Source organism: Pongo abelii, chromosome 11 (assembly GCF_028885655.2).
Source record: "Pongo abelii isolate AG06213 chromosome 11, NHGRI_mPonAbe1-v2.0_pri, whole genome shotgun sequence".
In the NCBI taxonomy this organism is placed as follows: Eukaryota; Metazoa; Chordata; class Mammalia; order Primates; family Hominidae; genus Pongo; species Pongo abelii.
Window position 1 is genome coordinate 122,736,896 of NC_071996.2, and position 22,358 is coordinate 122,759,253.

The 22,358-nt window shown below is 45.7% G+C and overlaps 1 protein-coding gene and 1 long non-coding RNA gene across 2 annotated transcripts in view; one reads left to right on the forward strand and one right to left on the reverse strand.

Annotated features, from left to right (window-relative positions):
* The first annotated feature begins 647 nt into the window (after positions 1-647).
* LOC129057889 (uncharacterized) overlaps positions 648-22,358 on the forward strand; it is a 35,672-nt gene continuing 13,961 nt past the window's right edge. Inside the window, exons 1-2 of the long non-coding RNA XR_008522666.1 lie at positions 648-1,661; positions 22,048-22,188. This is a non-coding gene — a long non-coding RNA (uncharacterized LOC129057889). The remainder of the gene's footprint in view (positions 1,662-22,047; positions 22,189-22,358) is intronic.
* RESP18 (regulated endocrine specific protein 18) lies at positions 13,957-19,178 on the reverse strand. Its single transcript, XM_054549053.1, is given in 6 exon segments — positions 13,957-14,102; positions 15,684-15,773; positions 16,163-16,290; positions 17,308-17,412; positions 19,074-19,101; positions 19,104-19,178. Coding segments are annotated over 6 exon segments (477 nt in total). The 3' UTR covers positions 13,957-14,051.

Sequence of the window (22,358 nt, forward strand, 5' to 3'; positions counted from 1 at the left end):
GTGAGGGGCTTAGCACCTGGGCCAGCAGCTGCTGTGCTGGACTTCTCGCCGGGCCTTAGCTGCCTCCCCGCGGGGCAGGGCTCGGGACCTGCAGCCCACCATGCCTGAGCCTCCCCTCTGCCGTGGGCTCCTGCACGGCCCAAGCCTCTTTGACGAGCGCCGCCCCCTTCTCCACGGCGCCCAGTCCCATCGACCACCCAAAGGCTGAGGAGTGCGGGCACATGGCACAGGACTGGCAGGCAGCTCCACCTGCGGCCCCGTGCAGGATCCACTGGGTGAAGCCAGCTGGGCTCCTGAGTCTGGTGAGGACTTGGAGAACCTTTATGTCTAGCTAAGGGATTGTAAATACACCAATTGGCACTCTGTATCTAGCTCAAGGTTTGTAAACACACCAATCAGCACCGTGTGTCTAGCTCAGGGTTTGTGAATGCACCAATCGACACTCTGTAGCTAGCTAATCTGGTGGGGAGGTGGAGAACTTTCGTGTCTAGCTCAGGGATTGTAAACACACCAATCAGCACCCTGTCAAAACGGACCAATCAGCTCTCTGTAAAACAGACCAATCGGCTCTCTGTAAAATGGACCAATCAGCAGGATGTGGGTGGGGCCAGATAAGACAATAAAAGCAGGCTGCCCGTACCAGCACTGGCGACCCCACTCGGGTCAGTTCCCGTGTTGTGGAGGGTGTTTTGTTTTTGTTTTGTTTTTTTTTTTTTTTTTTGGCTGTTTGCATGTAAGTTGCTACTGTTGATTTGTTGGGTCCATATTGGTTTTATGAGCTGTAACACTCATCGTGAAGGTCTGCAGCTTCGTTCCTGAAGTCAGCGAGACCACAAACCCACCGGGAGAAACGAACAACTCTAGATGCGCCGCCTTCAGAGCTGTAACACTCACCGCGAAAGTCTGCAGCTTCACTCCTGAGCCAGTGAGACCACGAACCTACCGGAAAGAAGAAACTCCGAACACATCTGAACATCAGAAGAAACAAATTCCAGACATGCCGCCTTTAAGAACTGTAACACTCACTGCGGGGGTCCGCAGCTTCATTGTTGAAGTCAGTCAGACCGAGAACCCACCAATTCTGGACACACTATTACAAATTTTTTTTTTTTTTTTTGAGATGGAGTCTCACTCTGTCACCCAGGCTGGAGTGCAGTGGCACAATCTTTGCTCGCTGCAACCTGTGCCTCTCGGGTTTAAGTGATTATCCTGTATCAGCCTCCCGAGTAGCTGCGATTACAGGTTTATGCCACCACGCCTGGCTAATTCTTGTATTTTTAGTAGAGATGGGGTTTCACAATGTTGGTCAGGTTGGTCTCTAACTTCTGACCTCGTGATCCTCCTGCCTTGGCCTCCCAAAGTGCTGGGATGACAGGCGTCAGCCACCGTGCCCGGCTGCTATTATGAATATTCCTGTACACACGTCTCCTGTGTACATATGTGTGCATTTCTCTAAGCTAGTAGTTCTCGACCTGTGGTTTCTGGACCAGCAGTATCAGTATCTGAAAATTTCTTAGAAATGCAAATTGTTGGATTCTGGAACTACTGAAGCAACAACTGTGAATGTGACTCTCTGACTTTAACAATCCCTACAGGTGATTCTAATGCATGCTGAAATTTAAGAACCACGGTGTACCTGGGAGTTAAAATTGATGGGCATAGTAAGTATATGTTTAACTTTAATGGCTAATATAAAACTGTTTTCTAAATTTTACCAATTGGCTGACCTAGCTAACATGGCGAAACCCGGTTTCTACTAAAAATACAAAAATTAGCCAGTCGTAGTGGCGTGCACCTGTAATCCTAGCTACTCAGGAGGCCAAGGCAGGAGAATCACTTGAACCCGGGCGGCAGACTTGAGGTGAGCCAAGATTGCGCCACTGCAGTCCAGCCTGGGCGGCAGAATGAGACTCTGTCAAAATAAAATAAAGTAAAATAAAAAAATAAAATTTACCAATTTATACTCAGGCCAACAGTATGGAGATTTAGTTAGTCCATATTGTTGCCAGACCTGGTATTGTAAGTTTCTAAAAAATGTACCAATCCTGTTTGAATGAAATGTTATTTTGTGATTTAAATTTGCATTTGTTTAATGACTCATGATGTTGAATGCTTTTTTTTTTTTTTTTTTTTCCTGAGATGGATCCTCGCACTGTTACCCAGGCTGGAGTGCAATGGCGCGATCTCGTCTCACAGCAATCTCCGTCTCCTGGGTTCACGCGATTCTCCTGCCTCAGCCTCCCAACCAGCTGGGATTACAGGCGCGCACCACCACTCTCGGCTAATTTTTTGTATTTTTAGTAGAGACGAGGTTTCACTATGTTGGCCAGACTGGTGTCGAGCTTCTGACCTCAGGTGATCCACCCGTCTCGGCCTCCCAAAGTGCTGGGATTGCAGGCATGAGCCACAGTGCGCCGCCGATGTTGAATACCTTTTATGAGTTTATAGATTATTTGAAGATCATGTTTTAAAGTACCTGTTCAAGTGTCTTGCCAATTTTTTATTGGGTTTAAAAAATATTTGTCTTACTGATTTGCAGGATTGTTTATATATTCTGGATACCAGCTTTTTGTAGGCATATAAGTAGGAAATATATTCTCCAATCTGGTTTCCTTTTTCACTCTCTTAATGGTATCTTTTGATGATCAGGTATTCTTAATTTAATGGGTCAAATGTACTATCTTTTCCTTAATTTTCTAGCACCTTTGTTCCCTCTTTAGGAAAACTTCATGACCTTTAATTCTGAGGTCGTGAGGATATTCTTATACTATCTTCTATAAATTCTTCATTATCGAATCTTTGGCCTATAATCCACTAGGATTCCATTTTTGTGTATGCTGTAAGCTACGGGTAAAGGTGAGTTTTTCTTCTACAAAGATACCTAATTGTTTCTGTACTCTTTATTGAGAATATTACCCTCTCCTCTCTGTAGTGCTATCTTTAATATAAATCAAGTGTCCACATCATTGTGGGTCTATTTCTGAGCTCTTCATTTTTGTTTTGTTTTTGAGACAGGGTCTTGCTTTGTTGTCCAGGCTGGAGTGCAGTAGCATGGTAATGGCTCACTGCAGCCTCCACCATTTGGGCCCAACTGATCCTTTCACCTCAGCCTCCCGAGTAGCTGGGACTACAGGTGTGCACCACCATGCCCAGCTAATTTTTGTACTTTCTGTAGAGATGGAGTTTCACCATGTTGCCCAAGCTGGTTTATTTTGTCTTCTAGATCTGCCTATCTTTGCATTAATAGCACACTTTCTTAAATACTGTGGCTTCATATTAAGTCTTGATATCAGGTAAAGCAAATCATCCATCTTTTCAAAAACGTCTTTTATTCATCTTTCACATTTTTATTTTGAAAGGTTCTGTTATTAATATTATTTTGCTTTCTTAAGGCAGGTAGATATGATTTATTATTGAAGTCCAATTTACATTCAGTATACAAACTTATGTTTACAGCTCTGTAATTATATACACATAGCATATATATAAAACCCTGTAACCACCACCTAGATCAATATGTAGGACATTTCCAGCATCCCAGAAGTATCCCTCATGCTCCTAACCAGTCAGTATACCCCTACATAGCACTATGCTGATGTCAATCAGATTAACTTTGCTACTTTTTGAACTTGGTTTAAAAAGTGTGTACTCTTTTGTGTCTGATTTTTTTCACTCCACGTTATGTCTATGACATTTATCTATGTTGCTGTGTCGGTGTATAGTTTAATATTTCCTTATATGAATATACCACCGTTTACCCACTGATGGATGGACTTTGGGGTGATTTCCGGTTTGGAGATTATTGTATAAGATTACTAAGAACATTTTTGCATATTGTTTAGTGTGTATTGTGTGTGAGTGTGAAAATAGTGCTCATTTCCATTAGGAATATACTCAGCAGTTGAAATGTTACCTATCTTCTGGTACCAATTCTCTTTCAGTAGTTAAGCCCATTAATGAATTACACATTTTAGTTCTTGTATTTTTTTTTTTTTTGAAATGGAGTCTCACTCTGTTGCCCAGGCTGGAGTGCAGTGGCATGATCTCAGCTCACTGCAAGCTCCACCTCCTGGGTTCACGCCATTCTCCTGCCTCAGCCTTCCGAGTAGCTGGGACTACAGGTGCCCACCACCACACCCTGCTAATTTTTTGTGTTTTTAGTAGACACAGGGTTTCACCGTGTTAGGATAGTCTCAATCTCCTGACCTCGTGATCCGCCCACCATGGCCTCTCAAAGTGCTGGAATTACAGGCGGTTCTTGTATTTTTAAGTTTTAGAATTTCTATTTGATTCTCATTTGTTTTTTTCAAAGAACCAGCTTTTGAGTTTCATTGATTTTTTTTTTCTATTATTTCCCTGTTGTAAATTTTATTGGTTTCTACCCTGATTTTTATTATTCATTTTCCTCCACTTGCTTTAGGCTTAAATTGTTCTTGTTTCTTTAGTTTCCTAAAATGTAAACTTAGTTTATTGATTTTATTTAATAATTAATGATAATAATAATTTTTTTTTTTTTTTAAGAGATGAGGTATCACTATGTTAATGAGGCTGGTCTTGAATTCCTGGTCTCAAGTGATCCTTCCATCTCATCTCGGCTTCCCAAAGTGCTGGGATTACAGGCATGAACCACCATGCCCATATTTTATTATTACTACTATCATTATTATTATTATTATTTTGAGACGGAGTCTTACTCTCCAGCCCAAGCTGGAGAGCAGTGGTACAATCTTGGCTCACTGCAACCTCCGCCTCCCGGTTCAAGCAGCTCTCCTGCCTCAGCTTCCCGGAGTAGCTGGGATTTAAGGCCCACACCACCACGCCCAGCTAATTTTTTTGTATTTTTAGTAGAGATGGGGTTTCACCATGTTGGCCAGGCTAGTTTTGAACTCCTGACCTCAAGTGATCTGCCCACCTCAGCTTCCGAAAGTGCTGGGGTTGCAGGCATGAGCCACTGCACCTGGCCAACGCCTGTATTTTTTTTGGGACAGGGCCTTTCTCTGTTGCTGACAATGGAGCACAGTGATGTGATTATGGCTCACTTCAGCTTCAAACTCCTGGCCTCAATAAAGCAATCCTTCTGCATAGCTGGGACTACAGGTGTGTGCCACTAAGCCCCGCTATTTTCTTATTTTCTTTCTTTCTTTTTTTTTTTTTTTTAGAAACTAGTTGTTACTATGTTGACAAAGCTGATCTTGAACTCCTGGCCTCAAGTGATCCTCCCACTTAAGCCTCCCAAAGTGTTGGTATTACAGGTATAAGCCACTGCACCGGGCCACCATGTCATTGATTTTAGATCATTCCGATTTTCTAATATATGCATTCATCACTATACATTTCCCATTAAGCAGTGCTTTTACTGCATCCCACAAATTGTGATAATTTGTATTTTCATTTTTGTCTAATTTAAAAATTTCTCTTGGGGTGGGGCACAGTGGCTCACACCTGTAATCCAAGCACTTTAGGAGGCCGAGGCTGGCAGATTGCTTGAGGTCAGGAGTTTGAGACCAGCCTGGCCAACATGGCAAAACCCCATCTCTACTAAAAACATAAAAATTAATCGGGCGTGGTGGCACATGCCTGTAATCCCAGCTACTCAGGTGGCTGAGGCACAAGAGTCGCTTGAAGTTGGGAGGTGAGGTGGAGGTTGCAGTGAGCCGAGATTGTGCTACTGTACTCCAGCCTGGGTGGCTGAACAAGACTGTCTCAAAAAGAGAAAAATAAAAATAAAATGAAATGAAATATCTCTTGAAACTTCTTTGACCCATGGGTTATTTAGAAGGGTGCTGTTTTTCAGATATTTGAGGATTTCAGATATTTGAGCTGTCTTTTTGTTATTGACTTCTACTTTAATTCCATTGTGGTTGGAGAACATATTTTGTATAATTTCTATTCTTTTAAATTTGTAATGGCCGGGCGCGGTGGCTGACGCCTGTAATCCCAGCACTTTGGGTGGCCGAGGCAGGTGGATCACGAGGTCAGGCGATCGAGACCATCTTGGCTAACACGGTGAAACCCTGTGTCTTCTAAAAAATACAAAAAATTAGCCGAGCGTGATGGCAGGTGCCTGTAGTCCCAGCTACTCAGGAGGCTGAGGCAGGAGAATGGTGTGAGCCCAGGAGGCAGAGCTTGCAGTGAGCCGAGATCGTGCCGCTGCACTCCAGCCTGGGCAACAGAGTGAGATTCCATCTCAAAAATATATATATAAAAAATAAAAATGAATAAGTAAATTTGTAAAGGTGTGTTTTTTATGGTGGTCTGTCTTGGTGAAAATTTATGAGCTTGAGAAGACTATATTTTGGCTGGAAGCAATGGTTCATGCTTATAATCTCAGCAATTTGGAAGACTGAGGCAGAAGGACCACTTGAGGCCAGGAGTTCAAGACCAGCCTGGGCAACATAGCTAGACCCCATCTTTACCAAAAAAATTTAAAAATTATCCAGGCGTGGTGGCACACACTATAGTCCTAGTTGCTCAGGAGGCTGTGGCAGGAGGATCTTTTGAGCCCAGGAGTTCAAGGCTGTAGTGAGCTATGATCACACAACTGGACCCCAGCCTGGGTGACATAGTGAGACCCTGTCTCTAGAAGAAAAATAATGTTATTTTGCAGTTTTAGGATGGTGTATTCTACATGTCAATTAGGTCAAGTTGATTCACAGTTCTGTTCAGATCATTTATAGCCTTATAGATTTTCTGCTTGCTTCATCTATTAATTACTGATAGAATGCTGTTGACATCTCCAACCATAAAAGTGAATTTTTCTATTTCTCCTTTAAGTCCGATCAGTTTTTGCCACATGTATTTTGGCATATTTAGTTCTTTTAAAAAACTTTTTTTTTTTTTTTTTTGAGACCAAGTCTCACTCTGTCGCCCAGGCTGGATTGCAGTGGTGCAATCTCGGCTCACTGAAACCTCCCCTTCCCGGGTTCAAGTGATTCTCGTGCCTTAGCCTCTTGAGTAGCTGGGACTACAGGTATGAGCCACCACACCCAGCTAATTTTTGTTCTTGTATTTGTTTTTGTTTTTGTTTTTGAGATGGAGTTTCATTCTTGTTGCCCAGGCTGGATGGAGTACGATGTCGCAATCTCGGCTCACCACAACCTCTGCCTCCTGGGATCAAGTGATTCTCCTGCCTCAGCTTCCCGAGTAGCTGGGATTACAGGCTTGCGCCACCACACCTGGATAATTTTGTATTTTTAGTAGAGACAGGGTTTCTCCATGTTGGTCAGGCTGGTCTTGAACTCCTGACCTCAGGTGATCCACACGCCTTGGCCTCCCAAAGTGCTGGGATTATAGGCATGAGCCACCATGCCCGGCCTAATGTTTGTGTTTTTTAATAGAGATGGAGTTTCACCATGTTGGCCAGGCTGGTCTCGAACTCCTGACCTCAGGTGGTCCACCCACCTCGGCCTTCCAGAGTGTTGGGATTACAGGCATACGCCACCATGCCTGGACACTGCACTCCAGCCTGGGCAACAGAGCTAGACTCCATCTCAAAAAAAAAAAAAAAAACTTTTATATCACTCTCTGTGGTTTCTGGTTTCCTGTCAAAAATTATAGTTTGGTCTTTGTAGGTTTGAACATAGCAAGCACAGATGTTTTATGTTGGAATGAATGTTTTTCATTGAAATCACTGTGAGTCTGTTTTTGTTATCGATTTGCAGAGCATAGTATTTGGAAAATTATCTGTAGAAATAATTTAAAGTTTTGATGGATTTTCATTTATGTCTGCAGGTGCCTGAAAGCACTAGCAATCTAATATAACCTTAATCCAATTTCAGAGCCATACTGCAGACTGAGCAAGGGTTACTACTTTATTTATTTATTTATTTATTTATTTATTTTTGAGACAGACTTTCACTCTTGTTGCCCAGGCTAGAGTGCAATGGCACAATCTCAGCTTACTGCAACCTCCGCCTCCTGGGTTCAAGTGATTCTTCTGCCTCAGCGTCCCAGAGTAGCTGGGATTACAGGCATGCACCACCATGCCCAGCTAATTTTACTTTATCTTTATGCTTGGAGTTTGTTTCTTGTTCCCAGGCCAAAACACGGAGAAGTTTACTAGAATTCTTCCTTTCACAAGCCCTGGATTCTAACATCTACTCCTCTAGCTCCATAGGCTGTCTAAATCAGTTTTTTCTCAGCTTTTTTTTTTTTTTTTTCCGCCCGCAAGAGAGAGGGTCTCGCTCTGTCACCCAGGCTGGAGTGCAGTGGTGCAACCTTGGCTTACTGCAGGCTCGACCTACCAGGCTCAATCAGTGTTCCTGCCTCAGCCTCTCAAGTAGCTAAGACTACCAGTGTGTGCTGCCCTGCCCCACTAATTTTATTTTTTGTAAAGATGAGGTCTCACTGCATTGCTCGGGCTGGTCATCTACCTCCTAAGAATGGAAAATTTCTCCATTGCAACCCTGAACGTTGGGTCTACTATCTCTGGATTCTGTTCCTTTCTTGGATCTTTTTCTGTGTCAGTTTCTCCTCACTCTCTTGCTCGCTCCTTGATGGTTTAAAAAAGATTTTGGTAATTTTTCACCCACTTTTTTTTTTGAGGCAGGATTTCACCCTGTTGCCCAGGCTGGAGTGCAGTGCTGTAATTTCAGCTCACTGCAGCCTTGAACTCCTGGGCTCAGGTAATTCTTACTTCAACCTCCCCAGTAGCTAGGACTACAGGCACGCACCGCCACGCCCAGATAATTTTTACATATTTTTTTGAAATGTGATTTTGCTGTGTTTCCTAGGCTGGTCTCAAACTCCTGAGCTCAAGCAATCTGCCTGCCTCGGGCTCCCAAATTGCTGGGATTACAGGTGTAAGCCACCTTTCCTGGCCTGAGTTATCTTTTAATTCCAGCCATTGCTGCAGCCAGCAGCAGCATGCAGATATCATCTGATACCACCTGCCTCACCTGCACTAAATATCTCTTTTTTTTGTTTGTTTGAGTCTGCTCTGCTATGACAGACAGCATTAGGCACTCCTGGGAATCTGTTCAGTCATTCTCATCCATGAAAAACCTGGAAGTATGAGGAAATTAACATCCCATAGGTCAACTCTTGATCCAATGGCGGATGGAAACTAGAAGATAAATACTTTTCTTCCTGAAGGACAATTGTAGGGTTTATCTTGTACCTGATGCTTAAAGAGTCCCCAGAAGAACTGATTGCCAGTGGCCTACAACTCATTCTTGCACCCTTAAATTAGCTTTCCAAGCCCTCCTGTTTTCACTCTTCATTCTCCGTCTCTTGATCTTGTGATATCTTCCCAAACTAAACAACCTCTATACAAGCCCTTATTTCGCAGTTTGACTTTGGGAGGAATCAGTCTAAGACAAGTTGTCTTCAGCAGGGGCCTGAGGAGTATGAGCTTGAGGTAATGACCTAGTGCATTATTACCAGAAGCAGAAATTGAGGAAAAAATAAATATAGGAGGTATAACATGTGTTGATGAAAATGATCAGACATCCAAAAGGCTTGAGGTAATGACCTAGTGCATCATTACCAGAAGCAGAAATTCGGGAAAAAATAAATACAGAAGATATTACAGCATGTGTTGACAAAAATGATGAGACATCCAAAGAAAAGGTAATGAAGTAGGAAAGAGACAGGAGGACACAGCTGTGGTGATGTCCTTAAATGAGCTCCCAGCTTTAACTCTTAAGAGTAAATCAATTTTCCTTCTCCAACTAATTCTCCAGATATTCCTATTCTGTGAATGGCACTTTTATTCCCTCAGTCACAAAATCTCTAAATTCAGGTAAGCCCCCTCTCTCAACAAAGCCCAGTCATCTGTACTAGTTTGCTAGGGCTGCTGTAACAAAATACCATAGACTGGGTGGCTTAAACAACAGAAATTTATGGTCTCACAGCTCTGGAGGCTAGAAATATGAAACCAAGATGTTGGCAGGGTTGATACCCTCTGAGAGCTGTGAGGGAGAATCTGTTTCAGAACTCTCTCCTTGCCTTGTACATGGCTTCCATCTCCCTTTATCTTTTCACATCATCTTTGTTCTAGCTATGGCTGTCTTCAAATCCTGCCCCTACTTTTTTTTGAGTTTGGGTCTCCCTCTGCTGCCTAGGGTGGTCTCAAACTCGTGTGCTCAAGCGATTATCTCGCCTCAGCCTCCTGAGTAGCTGGGACTACAAGCACTGGCCCCTGTATTTCCCCTTTTTATAAGGATACGATGATTGGTATTGAATTAAGAGTCCGTCCTAATGACCTCATCTTGACTAACTACATCCGCAACAACCCTATTTCCAAATAACATCACATTTGGAAGTACTGGGGATTAGGACTTCAACATATGATTTTTTTTTTTTTTGGTGGGGGGACAGAATTCAACCCATAACAGTTGCCAAGGCTTATTAACTCATCCTTCAAATATCTCTCATACATGTCCTCTTTCACTCCCATTCAGGTCCTGTATGGGACACCCCCACCATTGCAACAGTCTTTCTAAAATGTTTCCACTTTCTCCTGCTCTCTAATCCATCCTTAAACAGAAATGTGAGGCTGTGCTTAAGCACAACTTTCATTGTGTTCTCTTGCTCAAAAACATTTAGTGTCTCCTCATTACCTATCAGATACTACCCAAATCAGATAACCTGGTCCTCTGCAATAGGAACAACCTGCCTTCCTTTCTAAAAACTCCCATCTTTCCTACCCATTCACCATGTCCCAAAATTATCAGAGTATTTAATGTCTCCTATAGGTTTTATTTTTCTAACCTCTGCACCTTTGCTCTGGGCATGGGGGTGATGTTACAAGGGTCAGGAAATGGACCACAGAGGAGAATTTAGATTTTTTCAGGTAAGATTGACAAGGTGTGCGGGGGATGGGGCACTTATATTCAGAGGGAACTGCTGATACAAGGGCCCAGGAGCATAAAACAGCTGGGTATGTTTGGGGAAATGCAAATGGGGCTGAATTGCTGGTTCACATAGGACAGCAGGATGGAGGAAACACCGCAGTGTTGAAGAGGTTGGTGAGACAAGAACTTGAATGCTCTATGGGCCAGATAAATTGTTTGGATTCTGCTGTATACCCAGGCAGTTAGTCAATGATTTATAACAAAATCCATGGCAGTGGATACTCTGACTTGTTCACAACTGTATCCCCAGGGCCTAGAAGAGTGTCTGGCACATAGTAGGCTTGGTCTGGGTGGACCCAAGAGCAGACTGAGAGAGGAACTTGGGCTGGGCATGGTGACTCATGCTGGTAATCCCAGCACTTTGGGAAGCCAAGGCAGGAAGATTGCTTGAGCTCAAGAGTGGGACCAGCCTGGGGAACATAGTGAGACCTTGTCTGTACTAAAAACCAAAAAAAAAAATTAGCCAGGTGCAGTGGTGAGCAGCTGTAGTACCAGCTACTCAGGCTCAAGTGAGGTGGAGGAATCGGATTCTTCCAATTTTTCACGGCAGCCTCAGTCTCTCGGGCTCAAGTGAGGTGGAAGAATCCCAAGAGACTGAGGCTACTGCGAGCTATGATTGCACTACTCTACTCCAGCCTGGGTGACAGAGCGAGATCTGGGTCTCAAAAATAAATAAATGAATAAATAAATAATTTGGGTGCAGGTAGTTCCTGTGGGAGATGATTCCAGAAATCACAGATGAAGGACAGGGAAAGTAAGCCAAAGAAGGAAGAAAAGCCAATAATAAGTGTGTTGCTGAACAGGTTACCACTGTGGGCGACTAGGCTGAATCTCACTAAGCACCCTCTGAAGAATCATACTGAACATTCCTCACTAAGGGCTGGTGGAATCTGGGATATTTTTGCACTAAATTTGGCCCTTAACTGATGGAGAGTTGCCTCTAGGGGCATTACATCCCAGGTGCTTCAGGGCTGCCTGGGGCACAGGTGGGCAGTCCCTTGGCATTCCAGAAAGCCTGCAGGATGAGAAGCAGAATCCCAGGGCATGAGGTGGGAAGGTTGACAGGTTCAAGAACTGTCCACCTGCAGCTGCAGGCAAATGGAGATGCAGGCCAGGAGATACGGGATGGGGCATCCACTGCATTCACTCCTTGTAGATAACTGAATGACACTATGTTATATGTGGCTTACTTTGACTTTTTTTTTTTTTTTTAAACAGCCTCACTCTGTCACCCAGACTGGAGTGTAGTAGCACAGTGATGGCTCACTGCAGCCTCGACCTCCTGGGCTCAAGTGATTCTCCCACCTCAGCCTCCCAGGTAGCTGGAACTACAGGTGCACATCACCATGCCCAGCTAATTTTTGTATTTTTGTGGAGGTGGGGTTTTGCCATGTTGTCCAGGCTGGTCTCAAACTATTGGGCTCAAGTGATCTGCCTGCCTCAGCCTCCCGAAGTGCTGGGATTATGGGAATGAGCCACCACACCCCACCCTGACTACTCTTAAAGGTCTTTGAGGGCAGGAACCAAATATGTGATTCAGCATAAAGGCCAGGCATAGTGAAGCACATAATTACATACATATTTGAAAACGAATGAGAAAGAAAGGCTTAAGAAAAGATGGATGAGTGGCAGTGGTTAATTGATTTGATGAGAACTAGGTACGGATGAGTATGACTGATCTAACCTTGGCTTTAGCTACATTCTTGAACATAACAAGAAGGGAAAGGGCAACCACAGTAGCATGACTGAGAATCTGGATCATTAAGAACTAGTCATGTAGTTTCTCTGGGTTGTTTAAATGGGGAAGATATGGTGTGGCCAAGTTCCAATTCCTTAGAGAAACCCAGTTTGTTGTTGTTGTTGTTGTTTTGGTTTGTTTTTTTGAGATGGAGTCTCACTGTGTTGCCCAGGCTGCAGTGCAGTAGTGTGATCTTGGCTCACTGCAACTCTGCCTCCCAGGTTCAAGCGATTCTCCTACCTCAGCCTCCTGAGTAGTGCGCCACCATGCCCGGCTAATTTTTGTTTGTTTATGATGGAATCTTGCTCTGTTGCCCAGGCTGGAGTACAGGGGCGTGATCTCAGCTCACTGCAACCTCCACCTCCTGGGTTCAAGTGATTCTCCTGCCTCAGCCTCCCGAGTAGCTGGGATAGCAGGTGTGTACCACTATGCCCAGCTAATTTTTGTATTTTTAGTAGAGATGGGATTTTACCATGTTGGCCAGGCTGGTCTTGAAATCCTGAGCTCAGGTGATCCCCTTGCCTTGCCTCCCAAAGTGTGGGATTATAGGCATGAGCCACTGTGCCCAGCCTCATTTTTGTATTTTTAGTAGAGATAGGGTCTCACCATGTTGGCCAGGCTGGTCTCGAACTCCTGACCTCAAATGATCCACCCGACTTGGCCTCCCAAAGTGCTGGGATTACAGGTGTAAGCCACTGTGCACAGCCAAGAAACCCAGTCTTGATACCTGCCCATTTGCTTACACCTGTGAGCCTCCAATGTGTGTGAAAGTGCTTCAAAATGTATAAAGCTCTGAAAATAGGACATTCTAGTGTTTGGTTGTTGGCTGAGTATGGGTGGTGAGATTACCAACTCCCTTTTAAGATTTTAAGCTACCAGGAGCAAACTGGCAAGAATGATCAGAATGTCCAATGTGTGTACACTCTGACCTCAGCACTGATCTGTTGGTCCTTGTAGACAGGATGGGTGGGAAAGCCTGGCAGGGGCTATAATGCTGGAGGTGGGGACCCTCAAAAAACAGCAGGGGCCAGGCCTGTCTGGCATGAGGGGTAAAAGAAATGAATGTGGAGTCCACCTCCCCATAACGTGAAAGGATGGGCAACTAGACCACACAGTGTGGCTGGGATGTGGCTGGGTTAGGGGGGCTACCATTCCAGCTGTGGTCTCACTCTCACTTTCCCCACTCCGGGAATTATCAGTGGAAGGAAAACAAGACAGAAGCCAGTCTTCCATCAGCCAAGAGTTGTGCTCCCCTCATCCCCACCCCATGTTTTGGTCCCACCTCCCTCCGTTTGGAGGCTCTGGCCAAGTTCAATCCCCACCCATCTTGCCTCAAGACAAACTCACAGTGTTTGCATGAGAGTCTACTTTAATGATTCACATCTGGGTCATCCAAGAACTGCTCCTCTGAAGGGCAATGGGAAGGGTGCTGGGGCAGGGAGGCTCCATATGAGGTCTCAATCAGCCACAAGGTTGAGGCACATGGTAGGAAATGGCCCAGAGAAGCCCTAAAACAAGAAGAAACAAGGGAGCTAGAGTCAGGATGTGAGACGGTGGCTCCTCCCTCATCTGCCCTCCTTCCACAAATAGTGTAGTAACAGCCTGATTTGAGTAACCCTTCAGCATGGTGACAGCTCACCGACTGAGAGCCTGTCCCCTTGGGTCTCACATGTAGCCCTGTCTCTCCATGGTTTGCCCTTAAGCTTAGGTCTGGAGAAGAATGGCAGCTCCTTGTTTGCATTATTCCTGGGAGCACCAGGACAACCAGTCCCCCACAGGTAGGTCTCTGTCACTTCTGTCACTGAGCTCTGATTATGTTGCCCCAGCAACCAATCCAGGCTTAGGAAGCTCAGCTGCCACATGGAAGTAGGAATCTGTTTCCTTGGAGAGCATGAGGAGCTGGAACCCCCTGTGGTGCAGGTTGCCTGTAGATGGAGGGTGCAGCCAGCCCGGGGTGCCCTGCTTCACTGCAACCACCCAAATCCAAGCCACCTCGGTCTCCCTGGACCAGGATGAGCCTCTCAGACCTCTCAGTTTTCACTCTTGCTCTCCTTACAGTTCATTCCCCACCATCACCAGGTGGCCTTTTAAAATCATATCACATTGTGACATTCCTTAAAATTTCCCAGTTAAATTCTCACTGCACTTAGAATAAAGTCCAAACCTTTTGCTATGATCTGTGAGCCCCTGTGTGGTCAGTCCTGGGCCTAATTCTCCACCTTCATCTTTGGCCACTGACTTTTCTGTCTATTCCTTAACATGATGTGGTATGGGTGTCTCAGGACATTCATAGTGGCAATGCTGTCCGCCTCAGATGCCCTTCCTTTACATCTTCCTCTGGTTGCCACCTTCTTATAATTTAGGTCTTAGTCCAAAAAAAAAAAAAAAAAAACTTTTTTCAGTGTGGAGGAGTTTGTAATGGCCAAATCCCACTGCAGTTCTTGAGAGGAAGGGCAGGGACTATGCAGGGGAAAGAGCTGGAAATCAGGAGGCCTGGGTCCAGTCTTGGCTCTGCCACAAACCCATGGTGTTGCCTTGAGTATGTCCCATGGCCTGGGCCCCAATTTCTCATCTATAAAGATGGATGGGAGTACTAGATGGGTGGTTTCCCTTCTGGATTCTGAAGAGTTCAAAGATTCCCAAGGAGACGTCTCAGAGCCTTGCCCGGGTGACTTGCCCAGGCCATAGGGTGGAGCAAGGGGGAGGGTGAATGTGAGGGTCTCTGAGCTGCACCTCCCATTCATCAAGGGAGTGTTGCTATCACGTGCTATATACAAGGGCATATATGGCAAAAAGGAGGACCTTTAATTTTGAAAACTGCAGTTTCAATGCCTATTTTAAACTCAATACCTATGCATGATCTTATAATTTCTTCCTTAGAGGCTCCCAGCGCCTGCATCATGTCCAGCCCCCTATATGAACACCTATAGGTAGTCTGAGAGATACAGGAAATTAGAAGTATCTTTGATTAGGAATGGAAAAATCTTTTCTGCAGCGATCTGCCCTCACCCCAATGCCCATTCCTTTCTTCCTATCTGCCTCCCTCATTTAAACAGGTCCAACCTCCCTAGAAAAAGTGAGCCCCTCACCTTGACAGGGTTGGCCACCTCTTGTTTCAGGACCTTAGAAACCACTTTGGAGGTAAAGCACTGATCCCTGTTCACCTTGGCCAGGGGGCTCTGTGAGGAGGGAAACCAGGAGTCAAGAAGGAGGCAGAAAAGGGTGAGAGGGCCCCACAGGAAAAGCAATTGGATACAAAGTCAGGGTTTCACAATTCTTGAGAAGATACATGAGTCTCACTGTGGGGAATAGGAGTCGAAGTTTCTCCTCTTGCTAGAAGAGACAGGGAATGACAAATTGGACCTAGGCTTGCCACACCCACCTCCCCTCCCTTTGCAGATATCACTAATGGATCATGAAATTCTTCTCTGCTGATTCCAAACAGGATCTCTGAATTATTCTCCTCACAGTGCTCCTGGCAACTTCTACCCGCAGTTTTAGCACACGTTCCTTCCCTGTTCCGTCTGTCTGCCAGAATGCTTGGAATGACCACAGGCCTCAACCTCACCTCAGTGGTTTTAGTGGGGAAAACTGCCTTCCCATCCTTCAGGCATGGATCTTGGGGATGCAGTCTGCTGGCGTGCTCCATCTTTTGGATCATTGCGTCCTGGGTGATGTCATCCTTCCAGAACAGACCTGCAGGATGAAAGGATGGGGTGAGTTGACACCTGGGACACTCGTGTCCACTCCAGGGATCAGAGCAACCTTTTCCTCAAGTATATATTAGATTACGTTTTACAGAGAGAATTAAACAAGATGATGTATTAAAGTTGCTAGCATAGTGCCTAGCATATAATACTCAAATTAGGATTATGATGATAGTCTCTTTGCTGGTTCATTTGATGCTATTGTGAGGATTAAATGAGGTTAGGAATGTAAAGAGTGCTTAGAAAATGCTAAGGCAGTGATTATCAAACTTAAGCATGTGCATCAGAATCTCCTGCGAGGTCTGTTAAAATACGGACTGCTGTTTCCCACCCTTAGGGCTTCTGATGCAGTAGGTCTGTGGTGGAGTTCAAAAATTCCCATTTCTAACAAGTTCCCTGGTGAGGCTGATGCTGCCAGTCCAGGGGTGCACTTTGAGAACTGCTGCCCTAAGGCACTATGCACGTATTAGGCATTAGTAGCAATAATAGGAACTCAAGAAAGATTTCTTACCTGACTCTGTCCTCCCCAGCATTCATGAAACTCTGCTGTAAAACAGGGTCAGCCACATGTTGCCAATGGACTCTCCACTCCCTTTCATTCCTCCCATCTGTTCGTCATACAGTTTCCTACTCAGAGGCTGAAGTGTGTGAGTGTTTTCCTGGCTGAGAACTTGAAGAGTCCTGGCTTTGGAAAAGTTCATATAGTGCCGGGGTTGGGGGGAGACTAGTCTCAAGGATTTGGATGCTGGCTGTTTTCAGGTGTTTTGTTTTTTTTTTCCCCCTAGAAGCCTCTACTGGGCTCTTCCAGGGTGTTCTAGTGCAAATGGTCCACTCATCCAGATCCCACTCCTACTCCTGTCTCATCCCCATGGGGGTAAATGTGACAAGAAAGTTTTAAGTAGAGACATTTGGGGGACAGAAAGCCTATCCTCAGGTCAGATAGACCCTCTTCCCCCCTTCCCATCTCTAACCAGGCCCCAACCTCTGTTCTCCAGCTTTTACTTACCTTGGGGTATAATCTGCTGGAGCACAACCTGTAAATGCTGGAAGACTGGGGTGGCAAATCCTTGGAGGGGCCAAAGCTGCCCCACTCCTACTTGGTCCTGACCATCTAAGGGCAAAATAGTGGTGTCAGCAAGGAACCTGGCCAGAAGCCTTCCACATACCAGTTGAAGAGAAGCACCTTCCTTGTACTGTCGCTCCTGGACCCCTGACCTCTGTTCCCCCTACCAGGCCCCTTTGCCCACTTCAAGTCTTCCTTCTTTAATTTTTCCCTTCCTCCATCACCACTTGCCATATTCTTCAACCCCTGGGCCTCATTCACTCTTAGTACCAACTTACAGATAACCAAATTTACAGACAAAAAACAGCCTGTAGAAGTTCGGGTGAGCAGTGGCTCAGAAAGCTAAGCACATGGAAATGGTAATCAGGTGGGTAGGTGGGGCATGGGGAAACAGGTGAGCTTCATCTTAGGGAAGTCATTGGAGCCTGGAAGTGTTAGGGAGGAGGCCTGGAATCATTAGATAAGTATTGGTTTGTTTAGGGTTTGAGGGTCTGGATCCTTTTCCTGAAACCCACAGTTTGCCCGATTGTGCATAAGGGGAAGGACAGGGTTGGTGAAGAGAACCCCTAATGCTATGCACACCTTCCTTCTTCCAGATCAGTAAGACAGGGCTGCAGGACAGTCTGTTTTTTGCTGTAGTGTAGTTACCATGAACCATTCTGGACAGGTCTTTAGAAAAGGGAATTCTCCTACCCAATCAAATGGATGTCTAATAATTTCCTGGGGGTAAGCGTGACAAGAAAGTTTTAAGTAGAGACATTTGGGGATGAGAAAGCCTCCTTAAGGAAGGTCTCCTCCAACACTCTGAGGAGAAGGGAAAGAGCTTCGGGAGGGGGAGCTGGTTCTCTGAGGCAGCGTTCCCAGGACTGGTGGGAAGGAGTGGTGACCCGCTCCGGCTCGGCCTGGACCCGGAGCGCGCCTGGCGCTGTCCGTGGTGCTGAGAGGTGGGGAGGCCAGCGTGGCGGTGGCGCTGGGCGGAATGTGGGCGAGGCATCTCCGCAAGGCTTGGCGGTCCTTCCCCATGGCCCTCATCCTTTCATTGCCACCAGGCCTCCTCCCACAGTTCCCGAATCCGCTGCATTGGCCTCTAAACCCAAAAAATCAGGCAGGGAGAGGGGGCGACAGACTAGGAGTTTACGCTCTCTTCTCCATGCGCTCTGCGCAGGAATTCTCGAGTTTGTGCAGTCTGGCACGTGAGTCAGCACGGGGTCTACGCGGGTTGGTGCCGGGGAGGGGGAGAAGGATGGTCCCATTCTCCCTCCATCCTGCTTTCCCTCAGCCTAGCGGTCCCCTTACTGGAAACCAGATCACAGCACGAGGAAGCCCTGGCTTGTCTCCCGGCCCAGCCTTCTTCCTGGAGCCAAGACCCCGAAACCCGCAGCCCTCGTCAACTCTTTTCTGGCCTTTCTTGCGTCTCCTGTGGCCACATCGGCCAGTTTTACCTCTCTCTGTTCATTTGTCTTTCTGACCTCTTCCCAAATCCCCAATTTTCCCCTGAACCCACTTCTCCTGAGTCCAGACTCCGTATGCCCAGCCTATCCGAAGCCTACGCCTCTTTCCGCGGGACGCTCTCTACCTTTTTCTCTTCTCACGTCCTTAAGCACATTCTTTTACTTCCAAGTTTCCTAGCCTCGAGGCCTCCTGCAGACCCCCCACTTCTCGGGATCGCTTTCTTGGCCCTGCCCGCACCCCCCAGCTTTCCTCCTGACCATGGGCACTAATGTCGCTGCAGCCCCCCCGGGGCAGCTGTTCAGCAGGAAGCAGACAAGCAACCGGAGCCCCTTGGAGCCCCCAGGCCACAGTGGGTGCTGCATCCTCCCAGGCTCAGCGTGCTCACTCCCCGGCCAAGTCTCAGTGAAGGCAGCGGCCACGGCCGAGGGGCTGAGCGGGGCTGCAGCTTCCCACCAGCCTGCGACGCGGAATCTGTTTAACCCTCCTCGGCAGTTCAGCCAATCGTGAGCGGGCCCTGCCCCTGCGGTCGCCTCCCCAGCTCCTTCCCCTACCGCCTCCGCACCCTCACCTCTTGGAATTCCTGACCCGGCTCCTTTTGGACATTAGCTGGGTCCCAAGAACCACTACCTGTATTCCCAGTCCTAAGGCTGGAGAAACGGATGGCATGTAAGATACGGGTGCAAGTTGTACCTACTCAGGTTTGTTGTGAGAATCAAATATGAACAGTGATGAAACAGTAGGCACTCAAGGAATTTATTTTATTATCCTTGACACTCTTTACTCTGACCCACTTAAAACCCTTTAGAAATCATATAGGTTCGATCTGCAATATATATATATATTGCACATCCGTCCATTTTACTCCACATCCACTGCCATCGCCTTGTTCCAAACCACTGCACACTATACTTTTTTTTTTTTTTTTGAGACAGAGTCTTGCACTTTCAGATCACCACAACCTCCGCTCGACCTCTACTCAACCTCAGGCTCAAACGATCCTCTCACCTCAGCCTCCAGAGTAGCTGGGACTACAGGTGCACATTACCATGCCCAGCCAATTTTATTTGTTTATTTATTTATTTATTTATTCATTTATTGTAGAGACAGGGTTTTGCCATGTTTCCCAGGCTGGTCTCAAACTCCTAGGCTCAAGCAATCCTCCCACCTTGGCCTCCCAAAGTGTTGGCATTACTGGCATGAGCCACCATGCTGGCCTTGGACGCTGTACTCTTTTAAATTGAGTTGTTGTAATAACTAGTTAACTGACCTCTTGCTTTCACTCTTGTGTACTTACAAGCTAGTTTGTGAGCTTTCTAACTCCTAGACTGGCAATTAATTTTTTTTCCATTAAGCTTAAAACATTTATTAAACTGGGCGTGGTGGCTCATGCTTGTAATCTCAGCACTTTGAGAGGTCGAGATAGTGGATTACTTAAACCTAAGGGTTTGTATAGTGAACATTTGGGGTTGATACATTACAAAGGATCTGAATTATATTATTATCTTTAAAGGGTAATAGTTTGAGTTTGTTCTGGCAGGCAATTAAATTTTTGGTAAAAAGTCTTGATCCTGTGGCAGTCTGGTTAGGGAAGGAGTACTTCATCCTATTCTCAATTCTAGGCTGTATCTCTTAGTCCTGGGATATGGTGCTTACGGCTAAGGTGTGGTCCTTTTTGGATTTCAACATAACCCAAAGTCATTTACCAAAACTCTCTATTTTATGGGTCCTGAACTCCAAACTCAGTCACCCTAACACTGTGACAGCTGCCAAAATCTCTGTTCAGATATTTGACTTTTTCACTAGGTTCCTTGAAATCTCACCCTGCGCAAGTGCCATTTAGAAGATAGCTAAGAATTTGAGAGGAGTTGGTTTGCAGATTTTGAGCTCCTCTCTCTGTAATTTACTCATTTTCTAAATTTCTTCCTCAATTTCCAGATGCTCTGGCATCTCTATACTCCAAAAGCTGCTTCCTTAGTAAGACTGCCACTTGCTGACAGAGCTGTTTCCCTGTGTACTGCAGTGAACTCTGAAGTATCTTCAGAGGAAAAGCCTATACATGCAGAAGTCACTTGGTGGACTTCCTTTTTTTGAGGAGTATACTCCCTGTAGGTTTCTAACTCTTGATCGGTCTCCACGCTTTCATACAATTATTTTTATATTTTGTCTAGAGTATATATCCAATGTTAGTAGGAGGGTCTGACACAAGTTTCTGTCTTGTCACACCAGAAGGTAGAGTTTTATCTGGTTGTCACTGATTATGTATTGGACATACTATTTTAAAATAAATTTATAGCAATAATTTGAGGCCTAAGAGCAAATGAACGTGAACCTGCTTTGTGAAGTACAGTGCTCCTGGAAAAAGGGAAATATTGGTCCTTAGGTGGGCTGAACAAAGGTGAGTGTGCTCCTCTCTGTATTTTAAGATTTTAAACCACCAGGAGAATGGCTATCAAAATGATAAATGTACAGGAGCACTGATGCTGCTCTTCTTTTTACTGTTCATTGGAAGGGATTCTAATGCTGAGAGTAATACCCTCAGAAGACTTAGCAGGTTTTCGGGCCTATTGAACCAGGGGTTCATAGGAAGGAACTTTCTTTCCCAAGAAGAAAGACAGACTACCATAAAGTGTAGCTGGGGAGAGTAGGCGAAGGAAGATTGTAATTCAGTTGTGGTCCTACTCTGCCTTACATTCATGTTACAAACGATGTCTGGAAGGAGAAGGAAATCAGAAGCCTAGGCTCCATGTGTACCAAGGAGTTTTACTATTCCAGTCCCTACCCCAAATGTCCCCTCTGTTCTGGATTTACATATTTTAATTCAGAAGCTCTGGCTGGGGCCCACTCTCTTGCCTCCAGACAAGCCTGCTTAAAGAGTTTTCATGAAAACTCACTTTAAAAAATCCAGTAGCAAGTTGTCCTAGAACTGCCTCTCTGCAGGGTAATGGGGCTGGGAGAGGAGGAAGCCTTCAATCTGTGACAAAGTTTTGCTCAGAGAAGGAAACAGTTCAAAGAAGCTCTAAAATGGGAGGAAAATAGGATTTGGAATTTGTGTATGTGCCAGGGGCTCCCCCTCCACAATATTAGCTCCCGTCACCCCACTATATAAGAGCCTCTAGTAGCAGTCTTGACTTGGGCAAGTCTTGAGGAATAGTGATTCAGCAACCACCTGACAGCTAGCCTCCCCTTGGCTCCGATGTCATGATCTTCTCTCTCTCCCTGATTTTCCCTTAGGTACAGAGCTAGTCAAGGACCCTGAACCTGCAGAAGAAAGGCAGATTCTTGTTTGCATAATTGGTAGCACCATGGCAACCAGTTCTTATTGTGAGGATCATTCATTTAGTGCTGATGATGCCACTCCAGCGACCAATCCAGGTAGGAGAAGTGTAGCTGCCATGGTGACAGGAGTCAAGAGGCAGTTTCCTTGGAAGCATAAGGATCTAGAGCCCCCTGAGGTTCAGGCTGCCTGTGGGGGCAGTGCAGGGCCAGATGGAGGTGCTAGGCTCCTATGATTGCCTCGCCCAGGCCACCACAGTCTTTCTTGG